The 23398-nt window shown below is 42.4% G+C and overlaps 1 protein-coding gene across 1 annotated transcript; it reads left to right on the top strand.

The window, feature by feature from the left end:
• The first annotated feature begins 5931 nt into the window (after positions 1-5931).
• On the top strand, positions 5932-22763 carry LOC112572975 (PR domain zinc finger protein 14-like). Its single transcript, XM_025253003.1, has 10 exons — positions 5932-6278; positions 11949-12358; positions 15953-16063; positions 17255-17415; positions 17624-17740; positions 18133-18283; positions 18613-18742; positions 19394-19520; positions 19813-19923; positions 20530-22763. Exons 1-10 carry the CDS (start codon positions 6214-6216, stop codon positions 20689-20691), a joined length of 1545 nt encoding a protein of 514 aa, XP_025108788.1. The 5' UTR covers positions 5932-6213; the 3' UTR covers positions 20692-22763.
• The last annotated feature ends 635 nt before the right edge of the window (positions 22764-23398 follow it).

The following is a 23398-nucleotide window of genomic DNA, read 5'->3' as shown; positions in this document are numbered from 1 at the left end:
AATGATGTCTCAAAAGTGTATCCGCCATTTTGTTTGTTTACAAATGCTGATTTTGTAGTAGAGACATAACCAAGCTACTCAATGTAGTAAAGGTCTGCCCACTACAGTAACATGCGTTTGGTTGTTTTTTTCACTTTAGTCATGGACTGAAGCTGACTGACATTTAAATGGTCTGTCCAGGTGTAATTTGTCAGGTAGCTTGACCTATTTCACATTCTCTTGGTAGTGTTATCGACTATTTTCTACTTTCCGAATCACTTGTTCACAAATGTCAGGAAAAGTTTGACCTGTGATTGACTCCATCACATAGTGAAGTTCTCACTAACAATGGTTCTAGAGTCTAATGATTTTACTTTTTGTTTATAAAGGACTACAGGCTAAGGGAGTTAATAATTTGCAAATGTTTGTACTTACTCTGTTAATACGAAAATTTAAAAAAAAATTTAAATCATAAAGTTTTGAACCACTGATTGATTTCTCCCCCCTCCCTCTCATCCCCCAGTATCGGTTATGAGGGATTACCTACCAAAATAAAGCAATTGTCATTGTCTTCTCACCTGGAGTCTGGTCAGAGGTCATGATCTCATTTCCCGTGACAACATCAAAGTAGGTTTGATTGGCAGCCCCTCATTAGCATATGCTTAAAACTTTCGCCTTGACTGCGGCCTTCGGTTACAGTTTCTGGAAATTAAATTCTTCTTTTCTGAAAATAATAAACTTCAAACTAACAGTACATTTGTGAAACAAAGTAACACCGGCGCTTGTAATAACTTGTCAGCAGCTTGGCGCTTAATATCATTTTGTATCGACTTGGCCGTTTCTACTTTATTAGCAAATGAAATACTCTAATTAGTTCGAGAATGTACAAATGTGGGAGAAGAAAGCGCCTAACACGGGTAGATTTATCTATTTATTTATTTTCTCTTTCCCAGCTTGTTTTGCTCTGTTGACTGTCACCACCCTGAGAGAGTCGGTGGCGGAGTTACCCTCGCACCGGGTGAGAAAAACCACGCAATACTTTCTTTCAAGTGTCGAGGACTTGTGATGTTGTCGACAGAAGATGCTTGCATTGACACCCGACCCTCCCCTCACAAACTGCCAGTTCACGACACGGAGGCAAGAGGAGGCAGTAATGGGTTCTTGTCTAGACCCACTCCAGGGGCCAGACGTCTAAGGGTTTTGGGGGGGCTGGATGAGACCTCGCAGGTTCACTCCTGGGGCCAGACGGACTCTGGGTGTGAGGGTGGGGACGTGGGGGAGCGGGTAGGCGGGTAGGCTCCTGACTGGCCCGCTGACAGGCGGCGTGTCTGATAGGGTTTGTGGTCTAATCTTGTGTGAAGGGGCGAGCGGCTGACAGGCACTGCTTGTCCTCGCTTGAGCGGCTCGAGACAGTCTTCAGCAGCAGGAGATGAGGAGGGGACGATGATTGAGTCCATGATACCTTGCCTGAAGCCAGCTCACGCCCACGCGCGCGTACACACTCGTACACGTACTAATAATAATAATAATAATAATCATCATCATCATCATCATCATCATTCATCATTGTATGCTCTGAGGCACAGAGTAATGTTGCTTAATATTTCCTCCAGTCCACTACTTCCTCTGTTGTTGCCACGAATGGTGTTTGCCATCCAACTAGTTCCAGCCGCTCTGTCAGCCTGTAGACAACTGGGTCGTTGCTAATGAAATAATCTCCATTTTCTTTGGCAGCCAATGCCATTAATGTATTTGATTGTACGATGAGGTAGAGGTGTGATATCCTGATAAGTTGGGGTATATCCCAGACAGTGTACTTTTATATTATACTATTATATTTTAGTCTCAGGATTTTAAAAAAAAATATATTTTTCGAGGTGTACGATACTTTGCTTATAATATCAATGGTTCCACCAACCTTTGCACGGCACAACAATCCAAAATGTCCATATCAGTGTGTCTGGAAAAATTTATATATAATAGTTATATGTCACTCCAGGGGGGAATTTTGTTTTTAATCCATCTGCAGTTTTGTCACTGACAAAGCTTAAAAAGGGAAAGAAAGAACTTCACAACAAATAAAGTGTGCAGTTTTTTTTTTTCGTTTGGTTCTGTTATTTTTTGTGTTGTTGTTTTTTGTTTTGTTTTGCTTTTTTTTTTTTGGGGGGGGGGTGGGGAGGGTGGGTGGTTGGTGTGTTGTCGGTCAGAGAGGTTTTCCCTCGCTCAATTAATTTGTTGAGTTGTCTTTAAGTCTACCTCACAGCAACTAGCTTGTCGATGACAGGCAGATATGGACTCAACCAAACTGTTCAGCTTCAAATTGTTCGACAATTTTCTCATTTGTTTACTTCATGTTCATTTTTAAAGATTTCAAAATCAGTGACTAAATGACACTACTTGTCTTTACATAAACCCTTGCCTCGAAGCTCGTTAATATTCTGGTATAGACCATCGTCATTTGCTTGACAGAACAGTGCATCGGGACTTCAAACTGAGTTGGGGAGAAACAAAAACAGACTTCACTCGTCATACTTATTTCTTGCTCGTCTCCGTGTTTAAGTTTAGGAGACTTGTCTTACCGTGCTCACATGAACAAGAGAGAGAGAAGAACGGCGTCTGCTAAACTTGATTTACCACATAAGCAGTTTCGGGACCAGCAAAAAAACATTTTCTCCCTCGTGACAACTTCCGAAGCACTCGCCATCGCCACATAACACAGCAATAACAACTACAACAAAAGATTCTACAAAAATAACAACACCAGCGCCCCGCGTGTGCCACGGGCGGTGCTACGGTCTTCGTGCTGGTCCAGAGATTGATTCCATGCCATGGGAGGGTTTGCATGTTCCACAGAGATGAGAGGTGGACACTGAGGCGAGGCAAGCCATGAAGAGAGAACATTAGAGCAGATTGTGTGGCGCGGCCAGGGCCCGAAATGTCGAATTTGGGTGCTAATGCGCCCCCCAGTCCCCGCGCCTCGGGGGTCAAATCCATACGCAGGACGCGGAGGAGGGCAGGATCTGTATGTTCGCCGTGCCCGGAGGATCACACGCGCGCTCGCGCACCCCATCCTTCTAATTTTCGATCATCGGGACAGAACTGGCAGGAATCAATCAGGGTGGCGCAGTCGGACATTAAAGTACGGGGCTGACTAGGGGCGCCGTCTATATCAGGTTTTTGAGAACAATGCCTGGGCAACTTATCGCCGCTTGAGACCATTTTCACATCGAAATGTTAAAGTGCTACCCGAGAGAACCTGAAGTCAGTAACCATGGCCACCGACCTGAGCTCCTGTTCTCACGCCACCCAACCTACGTGTCCATGTGACTGATGCCCGTTAGTTCAGGGATGCGTATCGTTCGTTGATTTTCGGACTGACTGGCAATACATTTACTAGTTGCATGGATGCTTGGGTGGCTGCTTGTGTAACTAGTCGATCTGTCTGTGGTTGGTTGGTTCGTTTGTTTGTTGGTTGCACAAGAGTTTGCTCGTCGTGATGCCGTGTGTTTAAAGTAGTCATTTAAAGAGAAACAAAAATACCACATCGTGGATTTGTCAGAAAACATTTTATATGATAGCAGTCAATCTGGAAAATCACTTTAAAAATAGGGTGACGATAGGTTAATAACATTTCAACAAGAGGAACAACAATAAACATAGTAAATTAATTTAAAATATTGAAAGTTTTATTCTGTGGTTGTCGGATGGACACAACTCGGGGATGTAAGGAGCCAATGCTTGATGAAGCAGAAATCTGTGAGGTTACTCTTTGCCAGGACAAGTGGTCTGATAAAAACAGGTCATGGAATGAAGCACGGGTGTGATAGCAGCGGGTATATCGGGTGGTCAGTACGCCACCCACTTGCTGACCTGCTGCCAGAGACGACAGACGACAGACGACAACTGCAGCCCGTGTTGTTCTCCTCCATCAGCTCAGGCACGTGACGGCCACCTTCCCTGGGGTTCAACATCACGAATCGACCTCCAGAACTCCTCCTGACTACCACTACCCCGCTCTCCCACCTCCTACCCTCTTCCCCATCCTGCTAGACCCGCGGAAGTTTCCTGTTGGTCATATAGAGTCTTTTTAGTTGTTATTAATGTTTGTTTGTTTGTTTGTTTGTTTGTTTGTTTGTTGGTTGGTTTTTGTTTTTGGATCGACAGCTTTCGTTGCGTATATCATAGCTAATTATTTCTTCAGTAATTTTCAACAATTTATGCACATCACATGATTAAAGTTAGCATCTTGTAAGTAAAGGATGTTAGTCGCATGTAGAATATAATTATAGCTAAGCATTCACTGTGACTAAAGCTTACATTGTGTCAGAGTTTAATTATAGGTAACATTTTTGTGGTGTATAATTAAATATTTTTATTCATTTTAGTGGGTAAGTATAGCTGCTATCTTTGTACTGTATGAGTTTGCTAATAATCTTGTAGAGTATTTAATAACTTTGGACATCTACAGTAACAGGTAATAGTTTGTATAGTTAACAGACTTGCAAAGAAAGAAATTATTTTGCAGCATTTAATTATAAAAGATTTTAAAGTTTATTAGCTAGCTGGTTGGAGAAATATGGAAGGAGAGATAAGAAATTTCGTAACTTTTTTCCCCTGCAGAGCAAGAAATGAAAGATAAATAAAAAAGAACGAACTAAGTGAAGAAAAGACAACAAGGCAAAGCCATTTAGGATGGGAGGAGTGGAAGGATGAAGAATTTCTTGTGAAGGAAAGAGGCCGAGAAAGCAATTCTTCGAGGAATAAAGCAGCACTGACCCTGCCGCACAGCCCCGGAAGTAGCAGAGGTGAGTGAAGACACTGATGAGACTTCCAAAGTCAGTCCCTTCTTCTCCCTTGCTGACAATGCCAACTTTCTGTCGCTCTTTCACACTCAACTAAAGAATTACATCTGCAACTGAAATATGACTCGAGAAAAGCAGTTGCATCCCAGCGATGAACTGGAACCTTGCACCCATTGTTGTGTTTTTAAGATGATGTGCAACATCTCCGGAAGTGACAAGAAAATTTGGTACTGCACGTAAATGTAACTCAAAGGTTCCTTTCAAAGGTTCTTGTATTTCAAGTTGGAAAAGGGGGAGCAAGCCAAAGAAATTACTTGTTTTATGTTGAAAAAATAACGGTGATTACTACAATGAGCTCAAACTACAGACCAATCAGTAGAATACACATTTTCTACAGTATCCCTGGGAAGGTGTCAGGCACCACGCACTAGATTCCTTTGCGACATTTGCAGGGTTAATTAGTGATATTGAAACAACATGGCTCGTGTACCTGTAAATATGGACCAGCGATGCTGATGCTTATAAAGTTACACTGTAAAGGTCAAATGTCAAGTTTACATCTATAATTCTCGAAGCAAACAAGGGCGGGAACCAGATTGCATCCCACCCCATCCCACCCACCCCCAAAAAATCTTGACATCATCATCCCTTGTGTCTTGATAAAATAAACAAACCAAGCCAAGCCTAGGACACGAAAATAATATAAACAAGACTGTTTTGTGGTCATCGGGAGGGAAACTGGGTCCGTTCGGGACCCCGATGCTTGAACTCGCCCTCCTCACATGGTGTGTTCGCAGCACCCGCTGAGCTGCCGTGAAAGCACGAGCCTGTATCTATCCACGAGCCCCCGCGCCCCCGAGCCCCCCGATCCCCCAGCGCCCCCGCGCCGCGGTAATGGTCCGCTGATTGGCGCTAAAGTGTGGCGCGCCCGGCGATACCCACGCGGCATCCACGCCCCACCCCCCTAATTTCCCCTGGCGCGCGCACGCTGGGGGCCGGCCTTGCCCTCCTCCCCCCCTGTCCTCTAATCCAATCAAATCTCTCCGCCGCCCAGCGCGCGCCAGACAGGGTGGCGCATGCGCAGACGTCAGGCTCGCACTCATTAAAAATGTTCCCCTCGCGCGCGGTGCGACGAGGGGTGGGAGGGAGGGTAGGGGTGTGGAGGGGGAGGGGTAGGGGCTTGTCAAAAAGAGGAGGTGTTGAAAAAGTTGGGTGGAGAGTATTTTTGTGAGAGGTCCTTGAAGAGTTAGACAGCCGCTCGTGCAGGCTCCGCCACGAGACGGATGCAGTCATTGTAGGTGAGGAGTGCGACATCCCCCGCGCTGTGTCACACGGCAGTGGAGGGAGCCAGGATTTCTTGTCCACCAACCGAGATTAGTGAAGAATATAACTGTGTCAAACTGAGAGGACAAACATACCGACGGACTGCGACATGGACCAGCTGCGCCCCGCTGTCTTCCCCTTCTATGCTGCGCACTTGCACCCTAACCTCGCCAGGTACCTTCTCTTTGTATTTGTTGTCCTGTTTCGTCTCTTCTTTTATTCTTCCTTTCTTTGCTTTTATCTATGTAATTTTTCGACTAACCTTTCGTATCGTGTGTGTGTGTTTTCGATTATCGTATGTTTTGTGATGCTCTGGTGTCAAGCAGCATCAGTCTACTCCATTTTTTTCGTAGCTCATTTGCTTATTTTTCCCCAATTTTTGTCATCTATGGCCATCTCAAGGTTTTAGGCAAATTTTCTTTTTGCTGCTAGGCTTTTGTTACTTACTCAACTTTCTTGCTTTTCTTTGATGCCGTTTTCTTGTGTCCCAATAGAGGAGGAGATTTTTTAAATTTCCTCTACTGGGACAGGTGCGTGTATCTGTGCGAAACTTGTGTCCAGTGAGAGTAGATGCTTTTCTTACATTGTCATCGCAAAAATGTAATTTTTTAATAGTTAATTTATCATTACTCTGTTACTGTTAAAAAACTGGGTGAACTCTACAAAAAAGACTTCTATTTAATTGCTGTAAACTGTTAATTTTGCTGACAGTTTATTTTATTAAGACTTCTTCAAGGTAAATAATTTATGTCTTTGCTTTAGATGTTGCTGATTAGCATATGCTTTCAATAAATAGAGAATGAACAAATCAATGAACAAGATTGAATAAATAAGTAAATAATAGCAAAAGTAACAGAAAGAGCTTCTCAGTCTAAGATGTAATCTCTAGAATCCAGTGATAGACAGATGGAGCAGAAGATAAAATTAATAAAAGTGATGATCCACAAAAAAGGACTAGACAGGCAAGAAATTTTTTTACGACACAACAAATAATAAAATAAAATATGGAAAATGAAGAATAAGATTATAATAAAGCAGATGCCAACAGGTACACCCGGCTTACTAATGTTTAGAGAATGTGTGTATGTGTGTATGTGTGTGAAGTTTATTCTCTCATACCCGGTGTGTTCAACACCCGATGAAGTACAAGCGCTTGTAAATGTTTGTTTGATTTCTATACACTGACTTCTAGAACTTTTACTCTTAAAAATGAAAAAAAAAAAAAACGGCCCTTAGCTGTTAGTGATCCACCTACCCTGAAATACAATAGTTCATCATAGAACCTTTGGCAGGATATGTAAGCAAGATACAAAGCGAATTCAGGAGGAAGGATAGAAAGAAACTACCAAGCGTTTGCATTTTATAATCAGTGAACTTCTTTCGTGATGAAGATTGTTTAGTTCTTTTGAAAATAGCAGAGCGGTTACACTTGGTTTGCTGCTCAGTGAGAGAAGTTTTTTTTTTATTATTTCATGTGATTTCACACGACTGATACCATTTAAACCATTATTGTTCACATGATAAGTTTGCTGGAAGTTTCAGACCAGCCACTGACAAGCTTCTTGTACTATGTGAGCATTTTGTAGAGAAATTAGAGAAACAACGAACCATTCAAGTTTATTTATCACACTAGACCCTCAACTAAAAGTAAAATATGTTTTAACTACAGGGTTTTTGGTTTGTGTTCTTAAGTGGGTTTCAGAAGATTTGTCTTCTCTTGAATATTTATTTCTTTGCAAGGTTATTTTCTTGTGTGGTTCATTCGTGTCTGATGGTTTGTTATTATTATTAAAGAAACTGTTTTCAGCATAAAAGTAAAGTTGATATCTTACTGCTTGATTCTTTCTGATTGGCTTGCAATGACCTAAAGACAATGGCAACTTCACGAGCTTGTCTGAGAAAAAGCATTCAAATCTTAGATGTTTCAAGTGCTTATTGTCTTTTAGCCTGAGTGCAAAATTATTTTCGAATGAGTGGGTTTACTTCATTAAAAAATATTAAAATTTGCTTGAAAAAGTATTCAACCTAGACAACAAGCCTTCACAAATTGCATTTCTCGTCCTGTTGTTTGAAAAACCTTCCTTTCCCGTGAAGTCACAAGAATCCGCTCACTGTACTCACTGTACTCACTGTACTCACTGTACTCACTTGTACTCACTGTACTCACTGTACTCACCAGACTTCATCAGCAAATCGTCGGTCGTCACTGATGTATGAAGGAGAAATTGAGTAGACATCTGCCTGTCCTTTTTGTTTATCAGAAATCAGTGTGCATTGTAAAACAAACTTATAACAGCTTATGTCGTGAGCTTCGTTAGGGAAACAGTCATCAGAGGAATGAACAGCTTTCTTTAACTTCCGGACTCTTCTACTCCATCCCCTTCTCCTGACTTTGGACCTCTTTCTTCTCATCATGAGTATCATAAAATTGGCATCAGCTTAATGACTTTCCGTGCTCAGTTATGGCTTCATATTAATTTCTGGGTGAATTAACCCTGCGCCACAACAGTTGCTACATGGAGTTGTCTCCCGCTCGCTGTCCCCCCCTGTTACGTCACAGTCCGCAGACGGTTGTCCCCCCTTGAATGGAGCCAGCGTGTGGTCAGTCTTACAGGGTCTTAGTTTACTATCCCCGTCTGGTCACAAGTAGGTTCATCTACTGGTAGTTCTGAGTGTGAAGAACAAGAAGGGTGGTCTCAAGGATCTGAGTTTTCAAGCAAAAATTGTTGTAGAGACAAACTAGCGGTAGCCTAGTGGTTACTGCCAGTGGTCACGGGGCCGAGAGGATCTGGTTCCATGCTTGCTAGGAACTGTGGATAACAAAACTGCTGTTGACCACCCAGTACTGTCTGGCAGGTCTAGCTACCTACTTTATTAGAGAAGATAGGCAACGGTAAATATGATCCTTTGATATGACCATTTAGAAACAGCTAACCACTTACACTTCAGTGTCCTTAAGGCTTTGGGACACACTAGGTCAACTTTCTTACAGTATATACTGTATTATATTATATTCATAGAGTGTGTTTATCTTATTTCTTCCACAGCTTATCTCACTCGAACTTTATGTCAATGAGTGAACTTATGACCAGTTAACCCTGTATTGAGATAATTATAGTCTCATGCTTTGATTACAGAACTAATTTGAGCATAAACCCATCTCTATGCATCGGTAGCACTACTTTTTTTAAGAGAATGAAAGAAAAATTTTAGCATTTAAATCAACTAGACTAAATCAAGTAAGCGCAAAAATGTATTTAAATGATTTATGTCTGTCAAAACATCGTTTTGGCATGATTTCATCCGTAGCTTTTTTTTATTAAACACTGAAGTGAGGAATAGTATGTCGTTGTAAATGATAAATAAATAAATCTTGTAAACAAGAAGCAATATTTACAACAGGAAAAAAATAAGAGGAGGAAGAAAAAAACTTAAAAGACAGAATGAAAAAATATAATGAAGTAGAGAAGAAAAGAAAGTAAAGAATGGAAGTGAAACATGGTCGTCAAGAGAGCATCCCGATGCAAAGACATCGGTAACAATACACAACACAAACATGTCATGTCCTCAAACAGTAAACATCATAAATATGTCGTCTGTCATCACAAATTATACAACATGGACGTCATGTGTGACGTTCAACAATACATTCAATATATATATATTCAATAGATATTCGAATATTTGAGGCCACCTTTTTCAGTCTTCTGTCAATCCCCTGAGCTCCACAGAGGTCTACAGATCGCTAACTCTTCCTTTTTTCCTCTCCCTCCCCATCTCAACCCTCCAGCGACCCTCTCTTTACCACCCCACCCCCCCCCACCCCACCCCACCCCAGCCCTAAAAGCATCATAGGCTCGGAGAAACTCAGATGGAAATACACGAGCAAGGGATTTGCCTCCCTTAGAAGCGGTAACCTTCCATCGTCGCTGTCCTCGCCGGCCACTCTTAGGTCGGAGACGAGCAAACAGCAGCCGGGTTTATAATCGTGATTTTCTGGAACTGTTACAAAACCAGCGCCGTCTTGCGGGCGTTCGACTTAATCAATTGTGTGTTGACGCACATGGTGCTCTCCCATGGACCGGGGCTGCGATGATCATCGGAAACACAAGCCAGGTCTCCTGAGCCTATTTTCTTAACGATGAACGATATCGAACTGGTGCGGTATGAGCCAGGGATTTCTTGTGGGTCCTCCCACCCGACCACCCATCCCACCCACCCTCAGAAAGAGGCAATTCGTGGGGCAACAATGCCAAGTGTCAAAATCGTTTTAATACCAGCCAGAGAAACCAACTCCTGAAGGCGGGAGGAAAAAAAAAGCTACAGTAGAATGTTCAACTTCATGCAAGCCAAAGAACAAGGCGGGGAAGAGTGAATGGGATGGCGGAGACATGAAGTGGTTGTATTATTGGTGATATTATTGGCGTGTTTTGTAGCTAAACAGCGAGACAACTCTAGACAGCAAAGCCTGCAGTGAATAATCCCAGGCTGTATTGACACAAAGTTCAATGGCAGGAGCTGGTGACAATGCACTTGTGACTGTCATAAGATTCTGATTTGAACTGTCAATTCATAGTTTGTTTGGATAGAGGGAAATCCGTTCGGGGAAGTTCAAATAAGACAAAACAACTAAATTAATGAAGTTTGATGTGTTTACAAATAACAAAATCGTTATCCTGCTATTGTTGCTGGCAAAATCACAGGACAAATAGAAAATTCTTTGACACTGAAATGCTAGCATCATCTGACACTGTTTGAATGGACAGGTCAATATGCTTTTGTGTTTAGCAAGAATCTGATGAGGGCAAGTCACACCATGTCTTCTTGTTCCTAATCACCCCCAGTGGAGCATATGGCCGCAAAGTCATGTACTCTAACCCTTTTGTGATGATGGCAATTTAATAGTTTTATTCTTAAGAAACATCCACCCGTCCATGTTCTTCATGAGCTAATGAACGTTGACCACAAAGAACTGAGCGTGGGACATTTTATACATGTCAAGGCCCCTTTTCTTTGACTCTGAAATATCAGAATACTAAATCTTCCAAGAATAAAGTCTTGCAAGTACACCTTCACCCACAAAAAAATAAACTCACACACACACACACGCACAGAGGACAACATATGTCCCGATATAAGAAACCATTATATTGCATTGCAGTAATACTTGTGTCCCGATATACAAACATTCGATTTACGAGAAGTCATATTTACGATTAGCTGAATTTTAGACTTAATCAGTTTTGCTGTACAAAACTTTGTTAAGAAATGTGTAGCGATTCTGAGTTGTTCTTCATCTATTCTTCATCATGATCATCATCATCTCGCAACCACCATTTTAAAGGGTTGAGGAAAGCATGACCACATAACTTTTTACGGTTAGATTGGCTTTTCATCCCTGGTATAAAATAAAAGAAGAAACGCACATGTAGAACCCTTGTGGAGTGCATAGGAACTGAGACTTAGTGCGCATGACAAAGATGGCTTCCTCGAAACTGGTTAGAGGGCTAGACCCTAGCTTAGAATTAAGAAGGCATCTCGAGTCGCATTTTCTGGGATCGACTGAAGTTATAGTCAGAGCATTGTGTAGGTACCGGAAGTTCATCGTTCATGCTTCACAATCGGAAAAACTTTTTATTGTCGCACTTACTAAAACCGAGACACGAATACTCAAATCTCGCCAGCAACTGATCCTCGTGATAACACATTATGCTCTCTAGAATAAAGTCTATAGATACAAGACTACGAAAAAGTGGGAAAATTTAACTCAGTTATTTATTCACACATACATATTGTTTGAATTTTGTGATACCCTCTACAAGCCAAATCTTTTCGCCATTCCAGCCTCGCACAGGAGCGTCTCCGTTTCCCGGGACACCCGCCATTCCAATTTCCAGCGGCGGCCATGTTTCCCGGCATGCATCCGATGGCCGCTCACCACCATCCGCCTCACCCGCCGCACCCAGGCGTTCCGCACCCTTTGACCCCGCAGGCCATGCTGCACGTACGGGGACTGTCGCACACGCCGCAACCTGCTCACGCGCACGGCCACCCGCCCTCGGCGCACGTGCTGCACCCACCTGTACTGCAGCAGATGTGCATCTCCCAGGAGGAGCTGGACACCGTCCTATACGGGTACGCCAAGAGCAAGGGAGGAGACCACTACCACGGCCACGCCCTGTCCGGCCTCAACCTCAGCCACGCGCTGGCTGCCGGGGATCCCTCCTTGTCAGCCCCAGAACCCGTTACATTCGGTGAGTACGACACGGGTGGCTGCACGTACCCTAGAGAGATATCTTAACGGGCATTGATTGAGACTTTTGTCATTCATTGTTGTTTTGTATTTTGTAATGGGGATCTACTGTCAGTTGAGAAATATAACAAAATAAGTTGTGATGTCACATGAAGCAGTTGGGTGACGTAACCAGAGCCTCTTTCTGACATCCTGGCACAAGCTCTCCAGTTGTAGCTCACGGAGGGTCGGAGTCCTGGCACGTCTCTCCAGACCTCGGCGGCAGAACTACTTAATGGAGCCTAAGAGGTTGTGAGTAAACAGCGGATCTTATTAAAGCAGCCGCCTGGGTTAAGTCCACATGTTTGCCCACCGTGGGGGTCAATCCTCCATCACTTCTCCAAGCATAACGGCTACAACTATTTACTTGCAAACCGCACGTTGAGAGGAAAGCTGGGTGATCTAAGAGAAGATTGCTCTCTTCTTCAGTTTTCAGGTTTAATTTTTATGTTTCCCTTGGCTCCACCCTGTCTGCGATTTCGCGGAGGTTAGCCATAGTCTGCGAACTGAAGGGGTTGGTCTTGTGGTCAGCGGACCGTGACCAGGCTATTAGCAAGTGGGTGCTAGGTAGTCCAGCAGGGTCTTGACAGATCAGGATACAATACGATTACTTTCTACTTCCAGACGATTCTCTCTTCCCAGGCGACAGTATTCGGGTGGCATTGGACCACAGAGACTGATTGGCGCTTGCGAGTACCCGGCGACTTTGTGACTTTGCGGTGAAGGAGATAGGGAAAGTGTGGTGTAGATAATCCTGGTGGTGTAGTGCACAACAGTTTTATAGAAAGTAATCGGAATGTTCAGCATGCGGACAGGAAATAGCTTGTAGCTGTCTAATGATAGGCGGAGGTGGTTGTTGGCGGGTGGGTAGGCCTGTACAGGAGGGTACAGTAGAGAGCTGTGTCAACACATACCCGACGCTCCTGTGGCGCTTCGCTTAGGAAAGGTGAGACATGGAGGCTGACAGACTGCAGGATGTGCTGGGGAGAAAACTGAGAGAGCTGATGCTTTTTGAAACGACCATCAGTAGAATCATTGTCCATCTTCACCTGCACTGACAACATCGGCGTTGAGGCAGGGGACAGCGCGCAATCAGACACGCCGACACACATGCATGCATACATACCACACACACACAGTGACAGACAGACAGACAGACAGACAGACAGACAGACAGGGATATTCACAAAGGCACGCATAGACACGCTCAGGCACACAAACATACACGCACATGCACGTGCCTGAGCATTTTATAGAAAGTGTCGCTTGTCCATTAACAAGAGCGTTAGTATGACGGGTTAACACTAATCTATTTAGTTGTTTGATATCATTTGAATATGAATAACTGATTGATTATCCGATCAACTGACTGTTTAGCTGAAGTATGATTCGATATTTTTAATTGATTGACAACTCCGCAATGCGATCCTGAAGAGTGACTTGTCAAATAGTCCTCCCATCCCATCTCTCCATCCTACCCTACTATCTCTCTATCCTACCCACATCCACCTCTCTAGCCTACCGAAACAACAAGCCATGCATCCCAGCGCATGCGCAGTGCTAGTCTTAGAGACGTCACACGCGAGCGCACGAGATGGGGAGAGAATCCTCACGTTTACGTTTCTTTCATCTCTCGCCGCCGTTCATCTGACCTCCGATGTTAAGGTTACGTTTGCCAAACTTTTCCGGCCAGCAATATCGTTGGGGTGGCTGATGTCCGGGTGGTCTCGCACCCCGTCAAAGCTCTACCCAGCGTGTTGCTGGTGCGTGCCGACGCCTCACCTGTCCGCTTCAATGGCGGGTGCGAGTTAAATGTTTAAACGCGAGGGTATTAGGCAAGCTTTGCTGAGCGCTCTGGCTGAAGGAAAAATGATGTGACCAAATACTTGTACAGGTGACCACCTTTCTCAGGACAGCTTACAGAGGGAGAAAAGAGTGTCGCGAGTGGGCTGCTCGTGGGCTTTCATGAAGCGGGTGGCCGTGTGAAAAGAATGAGGTGGAACAGAAAAGCTTGTACAATCATGTTTCTCTAACTTCCACATGTGGCGACCTATCCTCAGCGACCTTTGATCGCAAGAACTATCTTAGCTTGTGAACTTTGAACTTGGAGGTAGTTTGCGGTGACTGGAGGTAACGTGCTCACACATGGATGAATACAATAAAAAAAAAAATTATGAAAGACAGAAAGAATTAGCGAGGAGATAAGAAGAGAAGGAAGAGAAGGCATGTTGAGCAGTCCTTCTGAGATAACAAGAGAAAAATGAAAATGCCAAGAACTCCGATGAGATCTCTATTTGTAGCCACGCATTCACTGCGCATGTCCCTGAAACAGCTTTCTCGGCATTTAACACATTTTTAGTTTAGAATTTAACTTGTTATTTTGGACCCGATGTCATACGAATTTTTTTTTATCTTTAATTTTGTATTTTTTTAAAATAATGCTTTAGTGCACTTTTGCATTCTAATTAATTTGTGTGTTCCGAAGAAATGTTGATGATTTTTTTATATCTTTATTCCTTTCTCTCTCTTTCTCTATCGCTCCCTCTCGAATTTATTTAGCAAAGATTCAAACAATCATGGAATACTTTGCTGTTCCCTACAATGATCTTAGAAAAAGGAAATACCGGAAAATTTTATTTGAAGGTTCATGTTAATTTTAAATGCTTGATCTTAAAGCATATTTTTTAAATCATTTTGTAATACTTGAGCTGATATTTTATGTTATGTTGACATTGAAAAAAATTGCAAAATTTTACATTTAAAACACAAAATTTAGAGACACTGATACTAATTACTTGGCTGGAAAATTCCATTTAAAAAAAACCCCAACCAAATCTCTGAGGGAAAATGTAATTAAAATGATGCACAAATATACTTATTGATATTTTTGTATGAAAACCAGTTATATCTATGAACTTATCAGCGTTGTGATCTGTACATCTGGCAACAAGTTCAAGTGTAGCTTGTAGAATGTAAGTCTTTCTCCACATCCCTAGTAAACCAACTCAAGTTTAGACACCTCGAAGTAAGATGTCTCAAAACCCTATACTCACTTGCTCAGTCATCCGAAACGCCGGCAAGCCAGGCAAGACGACTGAAACTTGCACAAGGAATAAAATAGAATCCAGCCGTTAGAAAAAAACTGTGTAACTTTACAACTTCGCGTATAAACTCATCGTCTAAATATGAAGGAGAAAAAAAGACAATGTACATCTTCAGCATTATTTTACCACTTTAATTTGTTGTTATAGTAGTCACGTGGATTGGTAAAGACTTTACACTTCTGGGTTGGGAAAATGTTGAACACACATATATATATATAAAACACGCACACGCAGATATATATACACACACATGCTTCTATCATTCTCAGTATTTGTCTCACATCTCCTTGGAGGCCGCGCTGTACTAGAATGTTGAGCGAGCTACGAATGATCCAGAAGGTACAGGTGTAACAGCTCACAGAAATGCCTGTAATGTGTAGTTTTACGATCCAAGCAGCATCTTCACTACAGAGCACATCACGTGACTTCAGTTCCTTCTCTTCACTTTTCAGGGATTGACAAAATTCTGTCCTCCAACCAGGCTTCCCCCAGCAGCTGCAGCGGCCGCGACTCCAAGTCTTCTCCTCCGTCCTTAGACCACGCCGCCCTGGAGCTGCCGGAAGGTGAGTTGATTGTACCCGGGTCTACTGGGGCTTGAGTCCACCCGGAGTTTGACTTGTGTTCAGTGAATACTTCCGGTAGCTGGCGCTAGATACTGCCTGTACTTAGATGTAGATACTCCCTGTACTTAGATGTAGATACTCCCTGTACTTAGATGTAGATACTCCTTGTACTTAGATGTAGATACTCCCTGTACTTAGCTTGAATACTTCCGGTAGCTGGCTGCCTCCTTTCCCCACCATCTCTTCCTCCCTCTAGCCTCCTTCTAGTTTATAAATGGGCTATGATATTCTGTAATTGTGTTGTTGTAGTCTGTAACTGTGTTGTGATGTAATTGTAATGTTGTGGTCTGTAAATATTTATGATTGTAACTGTTCTGTAATAGACTGTAAATGTGTTGTTGTAGTCTGTAACTGTCTGTTATGGTCTCTACTTGTCTGTGATTTTAACTGTCCTGTGATAGTCTGTAATTGTAAGGTTGTGGTCTGTAAATATTTGTGATAGCCTGTAACTGTGCTGTAAAAGACTGTAATTGTGTTGCTGTAGTCTGTAACTGTCTGTTATAGTCTCTACTTGTCTGTAATAGTCTGTAATTGTAATGTTGTAGTAACTGTGATATAATAATCTGTAACTGTAACTGTGATATTTTGTAATTGTAAGGTTGTAGTCTGTTACTGTCTGTGATAGTCTGTAATTGTAATGCTGTGGTCTGTAACTGTCTGTGATAGTCTGTTTGTGTACGTTATATAAACTATTTTCACAATTATTTTATTTGTTCACTAGTCATTAATATTAAGCTAACGAGTCTGTTAATGTTACAATTTTAGCTGTTTACTTCTGCAAAGAAATGATTTTTTAAATCGTATCTGAGCTATCTTTAATGTCTGTTTGCTTGTCTCTCTGTTTCTTACTGACTGGCTATTTACCTCTTTGTCTGTCTGTCTGTCTGTCTGTCTGTCTGTCTGTCTGTCTGTCTGTCTGTCTGTCTGTCTGTCTGTCTGTCTGTCTGTCTGTCTGTCTGTCTGTCTGTCTGTCTGTCTCTATAAACAGATATATTTAACAACAATTAATTAAAGAGTAACACGAAACCGCTGTAACATTGTCTTCTCGATCTTTTTCAAAGAACTGCTGAGTTCGCAGGGTTAGAGTTGAGTGTAAAGGTGATGTGGAGATGAGATGTTGTCTGTCTACAGGCATCGCCATCATCCAGTCCAGCTTTGCTGGCATCGTACACCACGGGGTGTTCTGCACCAAGACTGTCATCGCCAGGGGCGCGAGGTTCGGACCCTTCAAGGGGCGGATAATCCACACCAGCGAAATCAAAACACTGGACGATAACTCGTACATGTGGGAGGTAAGAATGAAGAACTCTGTGCATGCGCCTGATGTGACAGACAGACAGACAGACAGGCAGGCAGGCAGGCAGTCAGACAGGCAGGCAGGCAGGCAGGCAGGCAGGCAGGCAGGCAGGCAGGCAGGCAGGCAGACAGACAGACAGACAGACAGACAGACAGACAGACAGACAGACAGATATTACATTTTAACTGCTCATCTCGTTCCAGATTTTCCAGGATGGCAAGCTGAGTCACTTCATTGACGGGCGAGGTTCCGCAGGTAACTGGATGTCACACGTGAAGTGCGCTCGCTACGCGCAAGAACAAAATCTCATCGCCATTCAGGTGAGAGAACCGGAAGTCGCGCTTTGAAGTAGCATCTACATTCTGAGTGAGCATGCAGTGCATTGAAGTATCTCCTTCTGTCGCTCAAACACTTTCCTGTGTTTATTCGCATACCCACATCTCCTTCTCTCCCTTCTCTTATCTACCCCACTTCTTCGTCTAGGTATCTCCTACCCTCAATACTCGTCCTTCCTCCTTCAGCCTTTCCGTCCGTGCATGTGGTTGTGCTTGTGTGTGTGTGTGAAAAAAAGAGAGACAGAGATCAAATTAAATCCAGTCAAATGTAGCAATATACAGGTGAGCTTGATGCCAATTTTCTATCAAAACGTGAAACACTTCGGAAAGAGAAGTATACGTGCATTTTACGTCAATTTACGTTGTCTCACCTGAAGGCGGACGGCGCCATCTGGTACGAGGCCTGTAAGGACATTCCTCAAGGAACAGAACTGTTGGTGTGGTATGGCGACTGCTACCTGCAGTTCATGGGGGTACCTGTCGCCCTGAAGGAGATGGCCGACGGTGGTGCGCAGGAGGAGGCTGACAGTGAGTTTCTCCTTTTTGGTTTCTTGGAACATTTTGTATACGTCTCTCTGTCACACTTCAGGCTGTCTTGCTGATTGGTTATCCTTTTCCCGCCTGTACAGTCTGTTTGTTTGTCTGTTTGTCGGCCTCTTTATGATATTGATTCCTTGTTCCTTTCTTTATTTCACTTCTTACCTTCTTGTGTAGAGTTTTGAGTATAAGTTTTTTTGCGTTTCTTGTTTTTGCTGTTAATTTTGTTGGTTGTGACGATGATGATGATGAAGATGATGATGAATTCTTTTTTTTTAATTTTACCTTTCCTTCTTTTCTTTTTTTTCTCACCTGCGCAGCCAGTGAGGGCTTTCAGTGCGAAAGGTGTGGCAAAGTTTTCGCCTACAAATACTACAGAGACAAGCACTTGAAGTACACGCGATGTGTGGACCAGGGAGATCGCAAGTACCCGTGTACTCTCTGTTCCAGGTGAGACATATCCCGAATCTTGAAGGCTGAGGGCCTGTCTCGTGGTTAGGAGAGAACCTAGTCACCCTGAGAGCTTGACCACTTGAGTTAAGGACCAGTGGCAGGGCCAGTTCCTGTGATGCTCGTGTACAGGCCCGAGTCACAACCACTTTCATTATTTAAATGAGCCACTTCTCTTTTGTTGTTGACTCAGACAATTACACACCTGTGCAGGCCGTGAAGTAGAAAATAAAAAAAACCCGGTATTTATGGTGAACTGAATTCTTTCAACAGAGTTTTAAGAAGAATGATAATGATAGTAGATGTTCGATTTAAGATTTTCGCTTTCATTTATCTTATTAGGTATTTTATGACTGAAAATTTCCACCATATTTCTCTCTCTCAAATGTGTGTGTGTGTTTTATGATGCGATGGGAATCAAAGGTCTCATCACCCATATGAAGGCTGGTGTAGCATGTGTAACTATAGACTGAACGGACCTCCTTGGTTTGCACCTGTTAGTAATCACAGAACCTGTAATGACTTCCGTAGCTAACACCGGGGTAAGGTTACTCCTGCTGCATGACTACAGCCCCAGGCCCGCGGTGACCTGTCCTGACGAACTGTTCCTTGTCCACCAGGTCAAATATAGTTTTCATGTCCCATTGTCAGGTCCTTTGAGAAGCGGGATCGTCTGCGAATCCACATTTTGCACGTGCACGAGAAACACAGGCCCCACAAGTGCATGGTGTGCGGCAAGTCCTTCAGTCAGTCCTCCAGCCTCAACAAGCACATGCGGGTGAGTGCCAGGAGGGCGGCACTGGAAGACAGGAAAATAGAAAGATTGGAGAAAAAAACACAGAATAAAATTAGTTGCCATGCGTTTTGAGTTTCTCATACATGCATAATGTCACATAAAGTGTAGACATAAATATTGAGTTGATTAGCAGTTTGGTTGGTTGGTTGGCTAGTTGGTTGGTTGGCTGTCTGGCTGCTGGCTGAGTGATTGATTTCGTTATTGCTTCAGCATAGTCTGAGTGAGAAAATGAGTGACTTGATTGATTCCTTCTGTTATTTATTCATTCTTTCAGGTGCACAGCGGAGAACGGCCATACAAGTGTGTGTACTGTAACAAGGCTTTCACAGCGTCCAGCATACTGCGGACACACATAAGGCAACATTCGGGAGAGAAACCATTTAAGGTAAAAGTCGACAATAGCATCTACCTTTCTCAAACTCAGCACTTAAAATTTTTTAAATTTTGTATCTAACAAACTAGCTCCCTTTTCGAAATAAAAATGAATTCTGGCCGAGCGTTTGGAAGCAGTGGATTGCAATGCTTTGTCCACGAAGCATCATGCTGTAATATGGTGTCAGTCTGGATTTCAGTTTTTAAAATTTTGAAAGGAAATTTCAATTGAAATAGGCAGGAGTTTGTTTATCCCCCATCTGTCGCCAACCCACCTCTCCTCCATCCCGTTGGCCGTGATATAGCTTGTTTGCTGGACGGCGAAAAGTCAACCCACCAACCATCCCCATCTCGTTTCATGTTTTCTGGTTGATCGTATTTACACTTCATCGCCTTTTCCAGTCTGTTCTATCTTGTGCTGTACAGTGTTTTCTTGCTCGAAATATTTACACTGCCCAGTGTTTCTAGTCGGGTTTATTTTCACTGTGCGGTGTGTTTACACTGAGATGTATTTTCTAGCCTGTCATCTTTACACTGTGCCGTGTTTTGAATCTTGTGTTTTTAATTGTATTTTCTTCTTTTTTTTTTCTTTTTTAGTGTATTGTCTGTTTGGTTTCAGTGCAAGCATTGTGGGAAGGCCTTCGCGTCGCATGCAGCACATGACAGTCACGTGAGGAGAACGCACTCTAAGGAACGACCATGTTCCTGCAACATTTGTGGCAAGACTTTCTCCCAGTCCTTCGAGCTCAAGTTCCACATGAATTCACACCTGAGTCCATGACAGAATCGCACATCGATTGCCGGAGAAAATGAAGAATAAATGATAATAATGATGCTAAAAACACTTGCATCCCAGCATCGTGGCATCTCTCAGGCCACCATCGTGGGCTCCTCACAAATGGCTGCCATTGTTCTGCACGCGCAAACCTGAGAACAATGACTGATAAGACCAACTGACTCAGTGCCACGTGTGTTCCCTGGCTCCTGTTCAGTGAGCACGGCTCATCACACATCATTTCTTAAAATAAAGGCCAATTAAGAAAAGTTATAAACAAACTTCCCGAATACAATTCATGAAGTCGCTGTGAAAGACATCTCATCTTTGCGAGTCTCAGAAGGATGCAGGTGGAAGTTTACCACAAACACTAGAGAAAAAAACTGTGTTTGTCTCGTGTACGAATCCTTCATTTTTCAGGCGACTAGGCTGTGCTTTCTCTTTGTGGAATTGAAAAGTTTGGACGGTTTGGAAGAGTGAGGCAGTTACTGTGATTTTCAACTGCGAGAGAAATGATGAAGATTGATGGACATCGTCTGAGTGGCAACGAGACTTTGCGAGACAGAAGTGTGTTAGTCAGCAGCCATGTATCTAATGTTTACTGGATTGTAGTCTCCCAGTAAATTACAGTTTTTATTGTAGAATGAAACACGTTTTGTTTGGAATTATCAAGCACCTTATCAGTGGAATATTGTAAATGTAACACACACACACACACACACACGACTTTCTTTCCATACTTTGTCACACCGACATCATTTCTGTCATGATCCCGGACAAACACATAGTCTTGTTTTGTTTACATAGCTTTGTTTACCTGTAGAACTGTTGCGATTGCACGTGTGTGTGTGTGGAAAATTTACGGAAAACAAGAAATACTCACTTTTTTACAAAAATTTGACAAGATGATATAAAAGTTTGTGTCATTTTTGTGGAGTTTGAATGATATGTCTTTTGTATGTTGGATTCATCAGGGATATATATACATTGACTTGCTGAATTATCTCGGGTTCTAGAAGTGTTTATTTACTGAGAAACATACTTAATGATGAATGTTTTTTTGAGTTTCTTTGAAATCGTTTTTGTTTGAACGTAGAAGGCAAGAAAATGTTGGTGCTGCTTTCTTCTCAAACATCAACATTTTCATCATACCCGAAACATGAGGTCTTTTTTTTTTTTGAGAAAAGTATTTTAAAAGAATAATTTAGCTAAAGTTTGTGTTATAGTTTATTATGGTTTTCTGAAGCAGAAAAAGTTGTATAGATGTAATATTTGTTAGATTATGTGTAGCGTATTCCTCTGTCTAGAGTTTACACGTCGGTTATTCAATAATAACTGACATTGTTAATTAACGGACAAACAAGTACAACTTAAAAAAAGATTTTAATTCATTGATAAGAAGATAAGCATGAAGACTGTGTTACACAGCTTACACACATTTAGATATACACATTTGTGGACAAGGACGACAGGAGCGAATTGCGGTTAAGGAACAAGTATTTCGAGCGATGAAGGTTTAAGTATGATACAGTTCTTTGAAAATCTCAAAAATAAATTTTAAAAGTAGGTAAAAATTAATTTTGCTTTCACTAACTCCATTCGTTTGGATGGCTTTGACATGGTCATAGTTACATTCGTTATGCTTGTCCGTCTGTTTCTGGACAGACAACATTCATTCTGTGAACAGATGACATTCAGCACTTTAATCTTGTGGACGGGTGCATCTGACAAAACTGTTTGAAGCACACGCGGTCAATGAACATTTGCTGTGATATTACCGTGCTGATATTCTTATTATCAATGGTCTGAAGTTTTACTTGTTTGCTCTCTCTCTTTCTCTCTCTCTCTCTCTCTCTTGTTCGTCATAAATACACGAAACAAACAAAATCACTCACGGCATGCAGGCAGAATCTATGTCTTTCTTCGTTTTTCATTTTTCTTCCTACTTCATATCATTTAAGTTTCTATCAATCTTTCCTTATCATTTATCAAGTAAAAGTTGCTATGAACAATCATTTTTTTCTAAGGATGCCCATCTCAGAAAATCGTTTATACTGTCATCTGTCCATGTTCTTTAATACTTGGAATAAAGGTGAAACAACTTTTCCCGTTCTTCTTCTTATTTTTATTTATTTATTTTGGTTTAAATAGTAGAATGAAAGACATGTGATGCTTGCGAAAAATAAAGCTGAAAATAACATTACCAAACTCACAACAAAGAATAAAAATATTCATCCGCAGATATTATGTACAATGCTGTATTTTAAGTTGAACACATTGTTCCTGAAAAAAAAAGTAATTACTTTTCTCAGTATATGATCTCATTTAAAATAAACTCTCTGATTTAAGTTTTAGTCCCTTAAACTCTTTGCCAAAGGTTTAACGACTAAAGACTGTGCAACATCGTCCGCCCTCGTTGATGCTCGAGACAAGTCCTGAGATAAGACTCGAACTCCTCACGTCCTGCCCCACGGCAACACGATCTCTCTGCCAAGTCACCTCTGACCGACCTCCGTCGGGTAGCTGGTTGTTCCGAGCTTGTCATCGCTGATTTAAAAGCAGCCAAAGGAAGGGGAAAGGGGGAAAGGGGATAACTCAACCATCTCTCAGTATGAGCTGCAGCGGAAAAAGGTGTTATTCTCGCATTATTGCCAGGGGCACGATAGACCCCCTGGGTATGAAAACATCACCAATTTCCAGCTGTCCCCAACCA

The sequence above is a fragment of the Pomacea canaliculata genome, linkage group LG9 (assembly GCF_003073045.1).
Source record: "Pomacea canaliculata isolate SZHN2017 linkage group LG9, ASM307304v1, whole genome shotgun sequence".
NCBI classification, from domain to species: domain Eukaryota; kingdom Metazoa; phylum Mollusca; class Gastropoda; order Architaenioglossa; family Ampullariidae; genus Pomacea; species Pomacea canaliculata.
The sequence above is the reverse complement of the archived record's forward strand: the minus strand, read 5'-3'. Positions and strand labels throughout refer to the sequence as shown.

What these genes read in the sequence shown, in the direction of transcription:
- LOC112572975 (XM_025253003.1), top strand. Translation starts at nt 6,214, where the DNA reads ATGGACCAGCTGCGCCCCGCTGTCTTCCCCTTCTATGCTGCGCACTTG. An exon ending in TGCGCAGGAGGAGGCTGACA is followed by an intron (nt 18,284 to 18,612) that starts GTGAGTTTCTCC and finishes TCACCTGCGCAG; the next exon opens with CCAGTGAGGGCTTTCAGTGC. An exon ending in CCGTGTACTCTCTGTTCCAG is followed by an intron (nt 18,743 to 19,393) that starts GTGAGACATATC and finishes TCCCATTGTCAG; the next exon opens with GTCCTTTGAGAAGCGGGATC.